At 39.1% G+C, this 21,077-nt stretch overlaps 1 protein-coding gene across 1 annotated transcript in view; it reads left to right on the forward strand.

Moving 5' to 3' along the window:
* Nucleotides 1–21,077, forward strand: part of rbm33a (RNA binding motif protein 33a) — a 73,861-nt gene that overhangs the window by 29,723 nt on the left and 23,061 nt on the right. Inside the window, exons 11-16 of the mRNA XM_042332544.1 lie at nucleotides 5,040–5,098; nucleotides 10,016–10,139; nucleotides 10,944–11,260; nucleotides 13,207–13,374; nucleotides 14,434–14,487; nucleotides 17,169–17,477. Coding sequence (XP_042188478.1) covers nucleotides 5,040–5,098; nucleotides 10,016–10,139; nucleotides 10,944–11,260; nucleotides 13,207–13,374; nucleotides 14,434–14,487; nucleotides 17,169–17,477 — 1,031 coding nt within the window. The remainder of the gene's footprint in view (nucleotides 1–5,039; nucleotides 5,099–10,015; nucleotides 10,140–10,943; nucleotides 11,261–13,206; nucleotides 13,375–14,433; nucleotides 14,488–17,168; nucleotides 17,478–21,077) is intronic.

Raw genomic sequence — 21,077 nt, forward strand, 5'->3', positions numbered from 1 at the left:
CGCAAGTGGCCTAGTTCACTTTTCATAGTTGTTGCTCTATTATAGGTCTTATCCCCAGAGAGTGTTTCTGTTGAATTTGAAACATCTTACACCACAATTTAATGTGACTTACACTTATTTGCAAGTTCAGTTGTGTGTCGCACAATTTACCATACTGCTGGAGAATTTATCAGAATCATTTATCTTATTGTATATAGGACGTAATCTACACCAAAAGGTTGTGATATCTACCCTATTATCTAAAAACACAAAAATATTATAATTTATTTAAGACTTATGAGACATTGTAATGGTATCACAACTTTTTGGTCACCTGTGTGTATATAGTTTGATAATTTTCAATCAATATGGCAGTATTCTTTTTTGCTTTAAAACTGTTTTTATACAGTTTTTTTCAATGAATAGTTTTACCAATCTGTCGACCTTAAAAAGAAGTCACTCGCGAGTTAGTCAGGCAAATGACTATGGTCCTACTATTAGGCTTGTTATCCCTGGGCATCAAGGGTTAATACTGGTCGCTATTCAGAGACAACTGCTGGAAGATGAACATTAAATAAGTAGAGAACCAACTATGCTTGTTCTTTCTCTTTTCCCACTCATCACCCTCTGTTGGGTTATTTCTCAAACCGCCCGATCATTGAGGGTGGTAAGGACAGTGTAGACTCCACTTGATGTTAAGCATTCTGCAGACCTCTTGGCATACCGCTCCAGTAAAGTGTGCTCCCTGGCCTGAATCAATCGAACTTGGGAGTCCCCACCTTGGTATGTAATCTTTACACAGGATCGTTGCTGTTTAGGTCGTTGTTGCTTGTGTAAAGGGGTAGCTTCTACCCATCTGGAGAATCTGTCAACTATTACCAGTACGTCAGCAAAACCTTGGCTCTTGGGTAGGGAGATATAATCAACCTGTATCTCCTGAAAGGGGCCAATAGGAGCCTGGGGTCGTAGCTGAGGCATCGCCGTAATGGGACCAGGATTGATCTTTTGACACGGTACACATCTGTCCGTCACATTCTGGGCATGCTTCCTGAAGCCTTTTCCCCACCAATGTCTCGCAAATCTAGCCACCATCTGTCGAGGGGCTAGATGTCCCCAAGAGTGGATCTGTTGGGCCAAAAATGCCATTAAAGACTGGGGAGCTACTGTTCTTTGAGTGTCATGTTGTCGCCATATTCCATCTGAACCCAAATGCATTCCTTCTTCCATCCACGTCCATATCTTTTCCTTAGTAGACATAGTAAGTTTCACCAACTTAGCAATCTCCGTTTTCAATCCGGCCATAAAAGCCGCTTTTAAGGGTCCTTTAGCCACTTGGCCCAACGCATCTGGACCGTTGTTACCAGCCAATCCGGAATGTTCTATCCATACAGCCTGACATCTATCATCATACTGTCGCACCGACTCGCTATTTTCCTGCTGACAAGCCACAATTTTACTCCAATCAATTCAAGCTGGACCCTGGTTATGGAGCCAAGTTTGAATAGCTGTCCATCCTGCTCCCAAAGCTACTGTTACTTTATCGTGTAGTAATCTGGCATCCCAGCCAGTTGCCATAACTGATAATATTTGCACCCCATCTTGTGGGTGTAAGCCATAAATAGTACGCAGACGATTAAGCTCCTCCCAAGTCTTCAGCGCACCTTTTTGAGGGTCAGATAGCGATTTAGACCATTTGTCAATTTTTTCGGGTTCCACCAGCAAATACTCGTGATGTCCTGCCCATCCGTCATGAGCTCCCTCCGCAGGGAGCACGGCCTCTCCCGGCGGTGCCATACCCTGCCTTAGGTGGTATCTCGTCACTACGGGTCTTAGTTGGACTGATGGAAGAGGGGGTCCCCATGGATCGGGGCAGCAAGTTGACGGATCCCATGGATCACACTCATCCTTTATTATAAGCCGGAGGGGCTGACGCAGACAGCAATGGTGGATACAACGAGCCACTTTTAACAGGTGCTCCACCGACATTACTTTTACCAGCCGCTTCAGCTTTAAGCTTTTCAATCTCAGCATTTTTACTGTCGATTTCTGCTTGTTTTTTGTGTAGTTGTTCTGCCATTGCAGCCAACTGCTCCTTAGCTTTATTCATTTCAGCATCGTGTTGAGTATCTTTCATTGTTTCATTCCGCTGTCGCAACTGATTTGTTGTAATCATTGCCAATCGGGTTTGAGACTCCCCTTTTAAACGGGTCATCTTATCCCATGCTTTCTGAATGCTTGGCAGGGCCCACTGGCCGCTGCTTATGCCATACTTTTTTTCAATGCTTTCCTGTAATTCTTGGAGCTTTAAATTGGTCTGCAAAGCCTTAATTAATGTTTCCAACATTTCAGTCAAGCTTATCTCGGGAGGGGTTTGCCCTCCTTTAACTGTGGTTGGTTTACTTGAATCTCCCTTTGAACCTACCGTTGTGCTAAATTTTGAGCCCGTGGGCCGTTTCAACTCCGAAGAGGATATCCAATATCCGAAAAATAGGCTACTCAATTTTTAGCAAGCTTCAGTCTCAACCTTCACACACGATTCTTTCAAGGATCACGAGAAAATTCAAACAGCTCAACACCCGAGACGAAGGAATTTTTCAAGAGGATTTCTTACCTCAAGTCACGTCTGACTTTGTTACTGGGTCTTGGGATATCTATGTCCATTTTCTTGTCTTCTGTGATACTCCAGAATTGTTGGGTTACTTCTCAAACCGTCTTTATGTGTGTAAAATAACCTTCAGACTTCAGGTAGATTTCAAAAGTTCTTCTTTATTACCACACCGCAAAAAGGTTACAGTCCAGGCACAACTCTTGTGGTTCGAACAAAGAAAAACTTGGCGCACATTCCATATATAGGTATAATGCTCCAATCACAACGCTGTAATTATGTTTTGTGTGTACCACTCTAATACCACCCCCTTCTAGCTCTCCCTCATATCCCTAACTGGGCCTCTTTAACTGTCCTAATACGAACTTGTTATTCAGTTACTCTTTCCTGTCTTTGTTCCCCATTCCTGCGCAGCTATCTGGTCCATTCCAGTTTAACCTATTCTATGCTGATTACAAAACCACTAACCTGAGCAGTTTTTGTACAGGGTCACTATCGGGCATTCAAGCCAGAACTCCTGTTCTCCTTCACCCTCCTTTCAACTGCAATTCAATAGCCTGCCATCAGTCTTATCAAAGTAGAGGTATGGTTTGTGGTCACTTGGGTGAGATGGCCATTTGTGCCGTATCCCAAAATAAGGGAAAAATAGTTCATAAAGGGAGAAGAGAAAATACGGTGGGAAAAATGCTTGTTTTTCTCCTGTTAACAGCTTTTAAGTGAAACTTTGTTACATCATACATTCTGTAGTTTTACTTTTTGAACAAATTCGATGTCGGTGATGGCATAATGACAGGACTATCAGTGCAGGAGTGAATGCAGAACAGTGATAAGCTTCAAGTGCCCCTCCATTCATGCAGGCAATCCCATGTTAATTAAAGAGAAAGGGATTGAGGGAATGGGGGGAGGTTAAGAAGGGAGATTCACCTGGAATATGAACATGCTGGGCCTTGTAAACGCCATGGAGCTCGAACAAACTTGCATGCAATTTTTTTGTCTGCTTGCAAAAGAAATTCTGATAGTAATGGAAATTACCATCATGCTGTACACTTCTGACTTTTGTAATTGTACTATTTAATGCTTAATATTTCTTCCTTATCTGCTAGAGGTTGTTATCCAAGTAGTTCATATTCTTTCTATCAATTCTTCCAAATTTCAACGATGAGATTTAAACCTTTTCCCAGATCTTCCAATACTCTATGTGTAAAAATGGTATAATACTGCTGCGGAGCTGTTTGATATCATGGGTAAAATAATAATTATAATATAACTAATGATAATCGTTGCATTTGATACAGCACTTATCACGTCTTCGAGACGTCACAAAGCGCTTCACAAATATGTACTGTGAAGTGAATTGACTGTATGCTTTGTGGGTGAAACCCGGCAGCCAATTATGTTAAAGACGAGAAACCTCTTGGCAGTGGTTAAGTGGATAATGAGTTTGTGCTGAGCCTTGTAGATCAAGAATGTGCCCCTTTTGGCTCCTGCCTGAGTTAGCTGATCTCAGCTCAGGAGTGCAGGCAATGGGGCTTGGTACATTGACCTAATTTATAGTTTCTACTCCTGAGTGCCATCCATCTGACCTGCTTGAAAGACTGTGTGAATGGATGCTTAGGGCGGATAAGATTGGGATCAGATGGGATGCATTCCACCCCCTCCCCACACTGTTGAATTGCCTGCTGACATTCACTGTCTGAGTCACATGTGAAGAATGACATCTCAGGCAAGTTACTGAAGAGCCTGCTGCTAGCACCTTCATAGATAACCTCGCGTGATGACTGCTGTTAGACAAGTCTTCCTTTCTGAATTAGGAGTGGGGGGAAAAAATGAAACCAGCATTAAACAATGGTTATCATGGACAGTTGATTAGCCCTGTTCTGTGCAGGATATTTCAACGTTCAGCCATCCTGAAATTCAGATTTGCAATTTTCCAATTTGTTTCCTTAAAATCTCCTTTGAGATATTTTCATTTTCAGATGGATGAAGTATTTTTACGAATATGTTGTGAAAGCAGTATGCCTTTGAAGTAGTTTTAATAAGCATATTCAACATAATTGTAACCTACGTTATTGGTTAACTTTTAATGCTGATGTCAACATTTTCACAAAAATCTGTTCACTTAATCAGGTTGTGATGAGATCAAGTGATGTTTAATTGGAAGTTCTCAAGCATCCAAAATCTGGTCAGATAGACGTAACTGGCACAGGTATAGGGCCCAATTGATTTTCTCCTCAAGCAGTTTAATTAACATTCTTGCTGCTTGTACGTAAGGTATTTTTTTTGAGAAAAAAAACAGAGAGCAAGTGCTGATAATTTACTCTTTAAGTGCAACGTAAAGCCTTTTAAGCCTAGGCTGTTGAATTTCATGCAGCGCTCATGCTTGAATCTTTTCAAAGGTCAGAACACAAAGGTAACAATCGTTTTTTTTTCTCTCTCTCGCTCATTGTAATTGCAGTGCCCTTGATGCCTACGCCAAGCCAGCCCAGGCCTGCTGTGGGTCCCCAGAGGTTCCTTGTGAGTAGCAGCTGCTTCGCTTTGTATTGCAATATTGATTGTAAAGTAGCATTAACATAGTAATTAAACACCGGCAAAGCTAAATAAAGTTTTGAGAATCTGTAAACATTGTTGGTTGTCTGCACAGCTGGAAATGTTTGATATGAGCTTTGTGCTGTGATGGGTTTGGTGATTTTACTGTAAGCTGTACAAATGTGAAAGTGACAGGAGATGGCAGCAGGGAACGTCATAAGATGTTTAAAAAAAACCTATTAAAATAAATGAGGCAGAATTTGCTTTATGAATTTGCTGCGTTATTTTAGTGTCGGGCTCAGAGGTCTTGATTAAATTGCATATATTAATTTATTTCTTTTGCTCTCTCTAAATGGTTATTTTTTTCAACCTACCACTTTTAGATTTGGTCTTTTAGTGGTAATATTGAAAAAGATTAATGGATATAAGTGGATTACTCATCATTCCAGATGAAACCGGTGTTTGAACACTAGAATTCCATTGAGTTGTTAGACGGTTAATGGCACTGTAATGCAAAAGGCATTAGCATTTTGTTTTCTTTATATAGCATACACAACGTATAGGCCAAAGTCAGAGAAGGTAGCTGGTAGAGCAGCAGTAAGGAAGATCATGTCATCCTGCAGCATCACAGGCAAGCTTATAATCGAGACATAGATAAAACAGATCAACTAAGAGAGAATCAGTAGTATAATGTAGTTATTGTTAAGAACCATGGAGATCTGCATTGTAGTCTGCAGGGTACAAGACATCAGGTGGTGATGATTGACACTTCCTGGGTAGAGCTTCTCATAGCAGTTTATGCAAATGGAATCTGAACAAGGTTGCTGAAGCAAATTACATTTCATTCAGGTTATAGACCTTGCTAAAATGAGGCAGAGTGGTGTACTGAGTAGTTTAAGCTTTCAGCGTGAGCGTGTTGTGTTTTCAAGCCATGTCTTGGAAAGCTATGTAATTATAACCTTTATAGGTGGTAAAGGAATGATGGGCATTTTCTCTCATCAGATCTTGGGCAGAGGAGAGCAGATGCAGTGTTAGATACCACCAGCTGTCAAATACTGTCAGATTGGCGTATACAGTGCACAATTTAAAATGCAGGTGACATAATACCAAGCAACTTCCATTTGCCACCAGGCATCTGATTAATCGTGATTAGCATACATTATCATACTATCAAATTTAATCATATCTGTGTGTTTCCATGTGCAGTAGCTGAGAGTACCCGTGCAGTATGTGGCTTGTTTTTGATATAAGCAAAATATATTGGGAGATTGGGAAATATTTTTTCAGGAATGGTACAAAAATACATCATTGTGTACTCATTCTTACAAAAGATTAGACTTTTTATATCAAGAATAAGTACATAGGTGTGGCTCATATATTTCAACAGTTTTTACTTTATAATGGTTAACAATGCAGTCTAATCTGCGAGATTTGTAAATAGCGAATCCTGGATATGTTGCAGTTGATCCTTTGCCTTCATGTCAGCAACCAAGTCAAGTTCCGTGGGTTCATTCAGCGTAATGCATCTGGAATTTGCCATTTACAAATCCCAATGTAGCAGTTTATTATTTTAAAGGTATCTTCACCCTCACAGAATAATAGGAAAAATGTAAATGTTTCTTAAAATCTCTGGTCTCCGACTTCAAGGCATTGGTGTGAAATGTAAATGGGGTAAAATGTATTCTTCCCTTATTTTCGGCTCTCGATATGTCAATTGAAAACATAGTGGAGGGAGGGGAGAGCTAAGGCTAAGTTATAAAACTTTGAAGTTTAAGTTACGGGGTTAGCATTAACCAGGTGAGCCATCCATCACATGACAAGTCCGTAAACCAGTTTGCTTTAAATCTGTTTTAGATTGAGATGCAAAGGGGAAGGGGGAGCCTTTCTCTTGATTGCTAGAGGGCATTGCTTCTGTATGGCTGTATTGTGTACTGTTCCTACAAAATCATTCCTGTGAATTGTATTTGGACAGCTGCAATTGCAATAATTGCTTTAAACTTTGATGTGTGCAGTGTAAAGTTTTTCGCATCTCAAATGCAAGAAGAAATAATAAATTAGAAATAAATGATATATTTGAATATTAGAAATAAAAAATAAATTTTGAGAATTTAAAAAAAATACTTTTTTGATCCAGTTGTCAATTTAGTATTTCTACCCAAACTGTTTAAGGTGGAGGCATTTAACTGCGGGTTGAAAGATACTATATTGATTTTACAATTCCAGAAAATGCTGGACCGTGCCTAGTATTTGACTAATCATGGTCTAAATGTTTTTTTTTTAAAAAAGCAGAGTTAGAATTTCATAGAATTCCCCTTACTGAGATGTACTGAAATAAATCCCCAAATACCTGTTTTAGTGTGTGTGTGTGTGTGTCAGCGTATGGTGGCACTCTCACCTCGGAGTCAGAAGCATCTATGCTCAAGTCCTTCTATAAGACTTTGAATTCATTGTCTCGGCTGTCACTCCAATGCATTGCTGGGATATCCTGCAATGTAGGAATTCTATCTTGGATGCCAAATTCCTTTGACTGAGCTACAGTCCTGACTTTATGTGTTAGAAGTTGTAACTTTTCCCTTGAAGAAGAAAAATGAAAAACTGAATCCCAAAATGCTGGAGAAACTCAACTGGACAATTGGTTCTAAAAGAGTAAAATGGGTTTTACTTCTACCGGGAAGAAAGGGTCACACCAAAGGATTAACGTGTTTTTTTTCTTATAGAACATTTATCGATTTGCAATGGCAGCCTCAACCATACAGCTTAAAACAACATTCCTTTCCACCTGTGTTTTTATCTGTTAGAATAATAAACCTTGTATTCACTTTTCACATCGGAGGATGCCTCAAAGTACTTCATAGGATTTACTGTAAAGTGCAGTGACTCTATTATACTAATACTGTTGTATTTTATTACATATTATTCAAACATTGAGATGTTTTATGCTGGGAATGAAAAATATTCCATTTCAGGCATAATGCCTCGCATAATTTGGTTGTGTGAAGCTCTGATTCAGTGACTTGGCCTTGATCTCTGAAGAGCATTTGATACAGTTCGTTCTTTACAAGAGACAGTACAGACACGATGGACTGAATGGCCTCCTTCAATGCTGTAAATTTCTATGGTTCTACATCAGGAAGATGTCACAAAGCACAGGATTTACTGTAAAGTATAGTGACTGTATATTTAGTAGATGTATTTTAATGTTTTACAAAGTATCTGCATTTGGATTGTTGAAAGAAGTCTAGCTTTACAGATTTAGGCATTTGATTTAAAATTTAAATGTAGCTTCCACCTCTTATCCCTCGTTAGCTCATCTTGAAAGTGAGGATCATTATCCTAGTATGAAGCCTATATATATTTCAGGCTTTTGAACTTCTGGTTTCAGAAATGCTCTAATAAATTATTGCTTTGAGTCTTAAATGCTGTTATACCCAAAAATCTAAATGGGTTGTCGGAATTAAAACTGGCATTTGGAAAGAAATGGTTGTTGTTCTTGACTGTTTTCCAAATGTGATCTGAAATGCTTAAGGAATCGGGCATTTGTATGTTTTTAAAATGCAGCGTTGTGCTTAAAGATAAGTGTGGGAATGGAGCAGATTGCCTCTATGGGGTTAACAACCACTGGTGTATACTGCCACTGTGAATGTAAAGAGATAGGCGTACAGGGTTATTCATGACATCTTTTTCTTCTGGTGAGCTTTTGATACTGTCACTTCTGGTCTGGAAGATAAGGGGATCTATATCCAGTAACTGAAGCACCTTCGCTGTGTATTGTAATCGTAATGCAGGTTGTATAGCAGTCATTTAATTTACTTAGATTTTGCCTTTTTTCAAACAGTGACAGTCAGTTGAATTAACTTGTGCTCACTGGCTATATCAGATTGATTTCCACATATAACTATTTTACATTTTAAGTAGGATTAATAATAAATGCCGGCTTTGAAGACCAACACCATTAATTTGTTGAACAATTCATAAGATTTCAACAATATTGCTAAGGTATTTAATTAAGGGTTTTTGTGACTATACGCCTGAACCCATTGAGCAACTGATAAGTGGTACAATAGCCATTTGATCCTCTTGGTTAGCTATATCATCTTTCAGTAGTTGATTAACTTTTTGTTGAGCACCTTATGTGAAGTTTTAGCTGTTTTGCCATTGTTAAGCGAGTGCCATCCTTCCATATGAAAAGATGGATTACCATTGATAACATCACATAATTAACGTAAGGTGTAGAAGGAAAAGCACAATTTGTATAAGGATCATATGCCAACGAAGGTTAATTTCTTAACTGGAAAGGGTATTTGAAAGGATAAAATGTGAAAGCGAAGTACCTTCCTATTCTGCAAAAGGATTAAAATGGTCTTATCTTGCTTATTTTCTTTGAGAGAGATCAAGACCTTGTGTGTGTGCCTAATAGTATGTGAGTGTAATGTGTGATGAACCATTCACAATGTATATTGAATTGATCCTCATAAGTTCTTGAGGAAGTGAGTGAAACAAGCAAACTGCTGATCTAACGGGTAGAACAATTACCCCTCTCTCTGCTTGTGCCCAAATTAATTCCCATCAATTCTTGCAATTATTTTAAACTTCTTTTTTTTAAAAAAAAGTAAATTGTCTGAATTTGAGACTGTCATCCTGGTAAATTGAGGTGGTCAAGCTTCTAAATTGTGTCAAATTAATGAGGTCTACAGTTACACTCTTTTTGGGAAGAAAATGGATAACTTAGTGACCCCTTCTCCCCCCCTCCCTCAGGTGCCAATCAGTTAGTTTGTGCTGAGAGTTAAACTAATTGGTAAGTTGTCAGATGTTGAGTATTTGACTGGGTTATGAGAAAATGATTTACGAGGTGCTAGAATTTCTGTTCAGTACTTTTCTCCTGACTCTGTATTGTTTCGTTATCAGAGTCCTCCAGAATTTCAGCCACCTATTCCAGTTCCTGGTAACTTTAACCAGCCACCCAGGCTACCCCTTCAGGAGCCTTGGAGAGGACCACACCCTCAAGACAGAGAACCCTTCTTCATGGGCGGTAAGGCTTTCTGAAAGTTCTTTCTGAAAGTTGTCTTATACCGTCAGCTGAAAACTAGCTGGTGTATCTTGGAAGTAATTCTTGGTAATAACTGTAAATTTTGAAAAAAATTGTGATTGTCAAAATGAGATTAAAATATCTGACAAATATAATGATCCTTGCATTTGATGTAGTGCCTTGTGGAGTGCTTTAGCTCAGTGGTTAGAGCACTCGCCTCGCAAGTGAGAGACCTGGGTTCGATTCCTGGCAGGGCAAAATGTTGGGCAAGTTTGCTTACTTCACAGCCTCTGTTTATCTAGCAGTAAGTAAACCCAGTTGTTAGTCAGTTAGCGGATCGCTTTTCCGGAGATGCTAATCCCTCAAAAAAAAACAATAATAATTTGGTCACTCAATCCACGACTGTTTGTGGGACGCTGCTGTGCGCATTTGGCTGCCGCGTTTCGCCCACAAATATGCAGTCAATTCACTTTACAGTAAATTCTGTGAAGTGCTTTGAGACGTTTAGAAGACTTGAAAAGCGCTATATCAAATGCTCTTATTATCATGTTGTTGAGACATCTCAAAGCGCTTCACAGAATTATATTGTAAAGTGGATACACAATAGTGTATTTTGTGAGCAAAAAAATCTATTAAACCGGCAGAATGGAGGTGAAGGGCTCAATGACTTGCTCTTGTTCTTATATTCAACTTTTGTCCTGTAATTAAATGTCTCAATTGTGATAACTGATAAATATACGGTGATTAAAAGAGATATTAACTCAGTACAGTCTATCAGAACATTAATGCAGCATTTTGAATTTACAGAACCACGATTTCAAGGACAACATATGTTTCAGCAGCGCAGTCCTCCTCCCCCGCTTATGAACAATCATCCCATGCCTCTCCAACCTCCCATGGTGTACAACCATCCAGGGCCAGGCTTTAACCAGCAACAACAACATTTATTTCCAAGGGAAGCTCCAGTAAGGACTAGCCTGCAGCCCCAAGGGCCTATGGGTATGCCTCCTTTTAACCAGCCTGGTCCATTGAATCCCAGACCATTCATTCCTCCAAGACATCAGTTTCCACAAGGCCCTGGACAGCCGTTCCCGCCGTCAGCTCTCCTTCAACCAAATATGCAGGTATGAGCACAGTATTTAGCAATAAAGCATTTATTGACTCGAGTGAGAATCTAGCCATAGCTGCTGGAGGTTAATGGGCAGCGAAAGGTTAGATGTAGAGAAACGTATCTGACCAAGTGTTAAGTAGTTGGATCTAATGATCCTGTGCACTGTATGAGATATGTCAGTCTTGGTAGATGTAGGCTGGGAATTATAAGCTGCAGTGATTCGATTAGAAAATTAATCAGAGCATTTTCCTTTGCCCTGTACAGATGTACTGAGATGATTGTGCTTTTTTTGGGCCAACGCACAACGTCAATCTAATTTTATTAAGTGGTTCCTGTTTAATGCAGCAACACCATGTTGTTTCTGTGGGTCAAAAGAAATATTAGTTAATGTTTTATGGGGTTTATTATTTATTGAATTTGTTTAATTGTAATATTTGGAGTTGCAAACCCCCCCCCCCCACACACACACACCCCACAACCCCCTGATATAATGCCTGAAATCTGCTTTCCTAAAGTTTTTTTGTGTTCAGTTAGCCTGCGGCTTGTGAGAGCGAAATGTTGGCATCGCCCTCTACTGTTTGTGATACACATAAGCCACCAGTTTAATGTTAAAAGTCCGATGAAGGAACAGCTTTTCATGCAAAAGCCATCGGAGTGTAGTGGATTGCAAGAACTAAACATAAGAGGGTTAAGCTCTTGGGCAGTGTTCTGTTCTGCGTAGCCAAGTTGACAAATCGGCCTCTAATAGGATTTCACAATTATAATCGCATATTGCTAAAATCACTACATGGAATACCAACTGGAATTCATCTCTAAATTGCAGTCACTTAACTGTTTGAGACTGTGGTAAAATTTCCAGAACTAATATTTTAAAACGATCCAATCAGAATTTTTTTTTTGCACGCGTTATTTTGAAAAAGTTAATCTTTTGGTATTATAACGACTATTTATTTTCATGGATTATGTTTCAAGAATAACTGTTGCACTTCTTTTGTGTTACTATATGACAGTTATCCTTGCAAAATTGGCAATAAACTTGTATCAAAAAAATAAAGCCGTTTCATTTTGTAAATATTTATCAAATGAAGCAGATACTTATAACAGGAGTAACAAAGCAATTGGATTGCATTGAGAAAGAGATCCAGCTGGTTTGAAATGGAAGGGAGGAAGAGAGCTGGGATTGGAATTTGATTGATTTCTCTTTCCCACCGCACTCACAAATATTTCCATTAGTGGTTAATACAAGTATAAATTCAGACACATATAATAAAACGTGCTTCTGACATAGCATTTTATCAAGTCCGCCTCAAAGCGCTTCACAGGAAATACTGTAAAGTCGTATGATTATGTGTATTTTGCGGGCGAAAATGTATGCCTAAGTAACACTTCTGGCTTCAGAAGGAAGGCATAAACTGATTTTTAAAATTTACTGGTATTTCCAAGAAATAGACCCCATTTGAAAATATTCTAAGATGACAGTAATAATTCTTGTATTTGATATACACCCTATTACGCCGTTAAGAAGTCTCAAAACGCTTCACAGAATATATTGTGTATTTTGCGGGCCAAACGCGGCAGTCAATTGCGCACAGCTGTGTCCGACAAACATTCACTTAGATCAAACCTTTTCTTTTTTTTTTTGGAGGGACTATTACCCCTGGAACGTGATCTGCCAATTGACCAAGAACTGGGTTCCTAGTTACAGTTAGGTAAACAGAGGCTTGTGGAGTAAGGAATGGAACCCGGGTGCTCCCACTTGCAAGGCGAGCGGGCTAACCACTGTGTTATGGGATTCCACAAGTATCAACTCTCTCCCAGTGGTAGCCACGTGGTTTCCTTCTAAACTGGGCCTGGTTTATGTGATTACATATTCCAACCCTGTACTGATGACATTTTGTAACTACCAAAGAGTAATAACCAGTTTGTAACCTATCATTGATGTGCATTTCTATCTTGTAGCCCCCCATGCCGATGCAGCCGCCGCCACCGCACAATCACTGCTCTCCCCAGCCAATCATTCCTAATGCTCCACAACAATTCAGGCCTCATTTACAGATGCCTCTGATAACTGTGAATGATAATCGACTGCAGCATCCTCAGCGGCAAAGTGGTATGAAGTTAAGACACGTAAGCACTTTTTAATATCAAGCCTTTTAAAAAAAATTATCTTTGAGCCTAAAATAGGCAATCCTAATCTTGACGTTTTATTTGAACTTTGTATGTAAAAGATCAAGAATCTTTGTAGCATGTTGAAGCTTCTGTATATTCTGTATGCAGAATATATACCTAAGATTTGTTTTTTTGTGCGTTCCTGTAGACACCTTCACTTGCACTTGAGTAGGCAGTAAAAATGTTGCCCAAATGACAAGAGGACACCTACTTTTTAATTATGGGTGTACTATAGATTTCTCTTTCTCTCTCTTTCCCCCACCTTCAAAAAAAAACACCAACGTGGTCTCCAGTGTAGTGCAGCAATTGAATGAAGGCAGACACACATTGAACCTTGCCATCACATTCTGTGTAAACTGTCAATTGAGGCTATTGTTCTGCCTTTATCCACTCGTTGTGTGACAAAGGGGACTGAGCGTTTCTGGTAATTTGCCAGTCAATCAGGCTCCCAGAATGGAGTTTGATGGCACCAAATGCTGAACATAATGAGAACTCTAAACTGACGCACAGTAAAATGTCCAGAATATAAATCCATACAAGCTTTAGGGCCGAGGATTCACTCTGGCTACATTTTCTTTTATACTGTATAACATTGGGCGTATAACATTCTACAAAGACAACATAGAAATCTACGACAACTCAATTGACATCTGAAAGGGGAAGATAGATTCATATTGCTGTAATAATAATAATAATAATCCTTGCGTTTGATACAATGCCTTATCACGTCTTCGAGACGTCTCAAAGCGCTTCACGAAATACACTGGAAAGTGAATTGACTGTATATTTTGTGGGCAGAATGTGGCAGCCAATTGCACACAGCAGCGTCCCCACAAACAGTCGTGGATTGTAGTGACCAATTTATTAATTAACAGATTATTATCTTATTATCTAATGAACTTTCATCAGATCTTTTGTTGAATAATTTGTATCCAGCACTTTGCCATACCTTTCTTTCAGATGCAAAGTCATGTCCTGTGAATTTTTAGCATATTGTGTTTTTTTTGTGAATTTCAGATTTTCCAGAGTTTTGAGTTTTCTTTATCTCACCTACTGAATTACACGCTGCCTGTGAGTTGCTTTACCAAGTCACTAAACACCTGCACTTGTTTAAAATAGTTTTAACTCAGAAATTTAAGCACACCACAATCAAATATATTACTAATGTAATAATCCTTACATTTAATAATAGTTCCTTATGTTGTTGAGACGTCTTAAAGCTCTTTAACAGGATGTAAAGTGGTGTGACTGTATTTTATGGGCGAATATGGCAGCCAATTTTTGCATAGCAATGTTCCACAAACGGCTCTGAAGTTAATAACCAATTTTATTTGGAGGATTGGAATATTAGGAAATAGGAATTGAAAGTTGCGGTGTTTATAACTTTTTTTAAAAGCTCTTCGGGACATTTATTTTACATGAAAGAGGCCACAAGTTAACTTAACCATTCTTGAAGGATTCTTTCATTTGCTTTTTAGAATTTGCTTAATTTTATTGACCCTGATACTATATAGAACTTGGGAATTGATTTGTGAGAAGTAAAGAATCTTAATTGGATAAACACGTTAGAGGCTGAGAGAGGTTTGACAGATTGCAAATGATACTTGGGATGGTATTGTCCTGCTGCCTCCAGACTATCGTTTGTGCCGGCAGAAATTGCCGCATATTATGGGCTAGCAGAGAAGTTACTTTTGGATGCATCTGATCAAAGGCTGTCTGCTTATTATCAGAAACAGAATTGTGACAATTGGTGGCAAAATGGTACCATTATTAATAAATTGCACCCACGGCGTTTGTATGCAGCAAAAGAAATGTTGGTGCAAACCTAACGGGTTTGATATGACTGAGATTCAAGGCTTTGGCAGCACAAGATCCACCAGCAGGTGTTGGCTCTGGTGCCTGTCAGACAGCACAAGCTGCAAGCACACTGGGGGAGACAATATAAAGCCATCAATAAACAACACTGTGAATTCCGTGGTTAAGCTTCCGTTGCACTCACATGAACAGCAAGTTTATCATGTCAACATGAGACAGTTCTGTGTAGCAGTGTTGTCTTTTTGTCCATAAAGATGGCAATGATAGTAATCGTTGCATTTGGTATAGTGGCTTTCAAGTCGGGAGGACTTATCAACGTCTCGGATATACTGTAAAGTACAGTGATTTATGTATTTTGTAGGCGAAAAATAGCACCTGAAATGGTCGTAGCAAATCACTGACTTATTCTCACTGCTCAAAGATTTGAGCGCTGCGTTTCGCCAACAAAGTAAACAATTCAATTTACAGTATATTCTGTGAAGCGCTTTGAGACGTCTCGATGATGTGATAGGGGGCTACATCAAATCCAACGTTTATTATTAATTATGGTTCACGGACTGAGTCCCAGCTCTCCCCACCTAAATCTATCGACTACAGTTAATTTCTGAGCAGCGAGAACAAGTTAGTGAATTGCTGCTAGCATTTTAGGCGCTATTTTCAGGATGATCTGAGAAGAACCAATATGTTTTTACAAAGACGCTGAACAAATCCAATCCACCAAAGACTATATAAAGTGCCATACAAGGCTAAGAATTTTTAAAATTTCATTTAAAGCAGTATCTTTGTAAATTTTCGTCGAATTACAGACATCAAATTAGATAAATCCGTCACAGCTTCAGAGATTGTTGATGGTTCATCTCCTCAATTTAGAGATTGAAAATGATACTTCAGAAGTATTTTCTTGAGAGGATAGTTTCAAATATTTGTATGATTTATTATTGCTCATTTTCCCAAACCAAAGTTGATTTAAGTAGTGGCCCTTGTTCATTTCATTCATTAACCAGCACATCTTACTGAGCCTCCTGTGGTGAATTGCTAACTTATAAAGACAGACCTGTTGATTGTGTTGTGCCTTGAGCCTTAACCCAGGCTATGAATGACTTGCCAAAGACTAATCGCCTGTCCAAGTGAAGTACACAGATTTCTTGTCTGTGCACCAACTCGATCCAAATTAATATTGTTCCCAAAAGCATGTTTGGAAACAGCCCTGACGAAAAAAATTACTGAAGTCTACAATTAGATTGGTTATGTGAGGTTGCTTGTCACAAAAACAAAATCTGTTTCACAACTTCCTTTACTTTACTTGGTTGAAAATGTGTTAAAATATCCATGTTGGCAGATATCCATGTTGGCATTCTTAAATTTAAATTGCTACATTGAACTGAAGATTAATTATATTAAAAATACCTTGAGAGTGGTTCAATATTCCCCCTGCCCAAAATAAAACTTGTATATAATGTATATTTAAGTCGAAGTTGAGTTTGCTCCAGCTGTAATCAGACTAGAATTATTCTGCAGTTTACCCAAAGCAAATTCTGTTGCTTCCTTTAGGGTAGCTTCCCACCTCTTCCCCGAATGATGTTAATTCAACGTATACCAAGTTGGGGTACAGCAATTGGTATTAGCGCCATTGGTTTAGGAAAGGGAAGGCCAGGGACCCCTCCTGGAAGGGGTGGCAATGTTGAGAGAGGATTGGATTCAGCTGTTATTTCCTCTACAGCCGAATAGTCTTTCAAACTCTCTGCCAAGACCCGCACATGAATACGGGCCGTTTAGTTGATGTGTTGGAGGTTGTTGGGTTCCTTTGGACCTCGACCACAGAAAGAAAAAAAAATTCAAACCATTTTCAGGATAGGATGCGGGTGGGGGTGGGGGGGGGAGTGGAGAGGCAGACGATTGACAGGAAAAAATAATAATGCTATATTTGTTATTTACAGAATGTGCCTGGGCAACAAAACCTGAATAAGCTACCAAATCAGTTCCAAGCTTCTCAGCGAAACAGCAACCTGCGAGAATTGCCTGTTGCTCCTCATAACGCTGGTGTGAGACAGCACCGACCGATGTCAGCTCCTCCTGCCCAGCCTTTATCTACTTCCTGGGCAAAACCCATCACCCCAACTCAAGCAGCTCCCCGAATGAAACAGATGGGACAGACTGCTCAAATTGCACCCAGTGTCAACGCGCCCCAGAAGCCCCCACAACCGAAATACACAAAACAGAAATCACAGGACCCTGTGGCAGCAGAGGTCAGTCTTCTTTTTTTTCTTCTGGTTCAATTAAGCTGCTTTTCCAGTACGTCATCTGAAGCACAGAAATAGTGATGTGGATCCAGATTACTGGTTGGTCGGTTTGTATGGATATAATAATTTGATTTGTTTACTGAAAATATCAGATATTCCTATTGCCTTGTAATGCTTTTAGTGCCTTTAAGAGCTCTGATCCTACCCCAAGCGAAGGGCGTTAATTAAATGCACGTTGTGTCGCAACAATTTTTTGGTCAAATTCAGTAACGCAAGTGTACATATTTTTAGGGGGAGGTAGGTCCAACTGGATAGAGGGAAAAGGAGAGAAGAATGGAAGGAATCCTGCTGATATTTTTCATCGTTTCTTTTTGGTAGAATTAGTGGGATTATAATATAATTTCCAAAACCACTGCAGAAAGGGTTGCAAAGTGTCTTGGCTCCACAGAATGTAGCGTAACCTCGATAAAGATCTTAAGGCACCGTTTAGATTTTACAGTTTGCTCCCAGAGTGTTTTTAGCTGACTTGTTTTGCTGCTGTGACATTTGGGCAGGATAGCTTTATTAATATTAATGTTTTTTTTTAATGGCCGCATTACATTTTGTTAATAGGGTGATCATTTAAATTACATACTTCAGCACATGATCAGTGGGTCTTGGCAGCTTGAGTAGTGTACACAATCAGGAGACAAAGTAGCTTTATCCCTGTTAAGTAGCCGGTTCCCAGGAGCTGTCTATCCCAAAGGAAAATGTCTACTGGGAAGCAATGTAATAAAGGTAAGCGTTTAATTGCTCGTATCTTGAAACTGAGCAGGTTGCATTCTTGGGTGTGATCCCAGAATGGGTGTATCTAAAGCCTATTCTAATACCTTTGGTTTAATTTACCTGAGAAAAACAAATTTCAGCCTTCTGTAACGACAAAAGCCGTGTTTCATTCACAAAAAATAAATCTGCCTTTTGCTTTTGAAATTGCGCTGTGTCGAATCACGGTCTTGGCATTCCTCCCTAGTTCTGAGTGCTGATTGCAGTTCCAAATCAATTGGGTTCAGCACTGGCCGTGATTTGAGCCCGCAGCTTGAAGTGTCTCGGTGTGGGAGCACTCTGTGCCACTGATGTATAAAATCATTGTGTGTCTCTGTATTCTGACAAACAGAAAAGTTAAATTGACATGCAGTAAAATTGGTCTGATGGCTAATAGCTAAATAAAAAATAATAATCCTTGCATTTGACGTAGCGCCTTATCACGGCTTCAAGACGTCTCAGAGCGCTTCACAGAACGTACCGTAAAGTGAATTGACTGTATAATTTGTGGGCAAAACTGTTACCTGTTACCTGATAGTTGTTACTCAATTGTAGAAAACGTCATGCAGACATTTCTGTGTATTGAGCACTAATTTTTTACGGTCAGTAGAGAAGCGATTCGCTTAATTTCTTTTAATCAAATCGTTCTGAAAACTCGATTGAAAAGATTTTCATGGACATTTTCGGCGGATGGGAAGAGTCTAAAGACTGAATGTTGTCTTTGTACAAATTCGGTTCTTTACTCTGGTCATCCTGCTTTGCCTTCCATCTACCTGTCGAGGTGGGAGTGAAGATGCAATACAAAATTTACATTAATATAGCACCTTTCCCAAGATGGTATTCAAAAAGGGAAATGAGTTTCTTCCAGTGTCCTGACCAACAATACCTCAGATAAAATTGGCCATTCATTTCATGGCTATTTGTGGGTCATTGCTGTTCAGAAATTAGCTTCTGCCTTCTCCCACAAAACACACAGTGAAATCCTGTAAAGTGTTTTGAAACTTCCTCCCGACATGAAATGCGCTGTACTAAATGTAAGGATTATCGTTAAATTCTCCTTTCTTTTTTCACTGCTCATTGCTCCCTATTGTCTTTGTGAAGCACTTTGAGATGTTGCATTTATATAATGCCTTTCAGGTCAACTAAACCTCTTGAAGTGCTTTATAAAAATAGCTGTGTAGATGTGTAAATTAGACCGTGAACAGTGAAGTTAGAAGTTCGGAGGTGTTTGACTTATGATCCCTTTGGAGTAAAGAATTAACAGATTGGGAAGTTACACAAGATACCAAAACACTTTGGATAATAATTATTAATTAATGATAAATTATCTTTGTGTGAACCTAGATTATGAGCATCTTGAGGATATCCTCACATCGTGTAAGGTGCTATATAAATGTCCCAAACAAAAAAAAAAGACATTAAGAACAGCTGTATTGCCCTTGCTGAGATCAGTAAATCAGCATAGAGTGGGGATGGAATCTGCAATCTTCTGCTCTGTGTGGTTTAAGATTCACTGTGTGCAGCATTTACTGACTGGGCCATTGGGGAATAATCTGCACTGTATTGGAAGACTATTGTCTTTAAATTGTCAGTTGAATGATATCAGGCACCTTTTGAAAGGAAAGGATTTAGACAAGTAGAAATTGTTGGATTCTTGAGACACAATTAGCTCAAGGTCAAAAGGATTGACTGAACTGTTGATTAGACTCAATTATTAAGTTACAAATTAGTTTGAACTCAGGCTGAGAAATTCTATAGAAAATCAATATTTCTGATCATGGCTTTTTCGGGTTGTGTTGCATTTTGCTTTTGTAACTGGCTCAGGGTGATAATTACTGTATGACAACAGGCACAGACTGAAGAGTTGTGTACAGAATCTCAAAATGTCCAATAAAAGACCCAGAGTAACAATAAGTATTTTGATATTTTGTTTGATTGCATTCTATTCTCATAAGCGTTTCAGTTGATTGCTTTTGTAAACCTTGATTGCCATTGTATAGTCACTTTTTGTTTTATATGCTAACACCGAAGTCGTTAATTGATACATCTACATTTAGAATATGCTGGACAAATGTGTCAAAATGCATGAAGAATCATAAACAGTAAAGCCTGCATGATGTCTATAATAATAATAATAAACCTTGCATTTGATATAGCGCTTTTCACGTCTTCTAGACGTCTCAAAGAACTTCATAGAATATACTGTAAAGTGAATTGACTGTATATTTGTGGGCGAAACGTGGAGGCCAATTGCGCACAGCAGCGTCCCCGCAAACAGTCGTTGATTGAGTGACCAAATTATTATTGTTTTTTTTTCTTGAGGGATTATTATCAGGTGTGTGGAGTAAGGAGTAAACTTGCCCAAGGTTTCGCCCTGCTGGGAATCGAACCCACGTCTCTCGCTTGCAAAGCGAGAGCTCTAACCACTGAGCTACAGGACTCTAAAGGTTGAGGGAAGCATTGTTTTAATAACTCAGATAATGAAATCCCAGTTATTGTTTTATATTATTTTATCCCCGCATCGAAGAATTTAGATTGAAAATTCAGATAGTTTTAAAATCTGGCCGTCTTAATTTCAAATGTTAATTCAAATGGCAATGATAGGTTTATTTAAGAAACGTTCATTTTTGTAATGGGAGGATCCTTCTAGAAGGATGAGGTTTACTTGGCCAAATTGCGCTGTTCAGTTGATCCTCTTTTGTAGTCCTGAGATATTTATAAAGGTGCCTATCATGAGAGTCTCATTGTCCCATTCAAGCGCTCTGAGACGCCGTCTGGCGTGGAGGGCGCTGTATAAATCCAAGA

This window comes from Callorhinchus milii, unplaced genomic scaffold (genome assembly GCF_018977255.1).
Source record: "Callorhinchus milii isolate IMCB2004 unplaced genomic scaffold, IMCB_Cmil_1.0 Scaffold2, whole genome shotgun sequence".
NCBI classification, from domain to species: Eukaryota; Metazoa; Chordata; class Chondrichthyes; order Chimaeriformes; family Callorhinchidae; genus Callorhinchus; species Callorhinchus milii.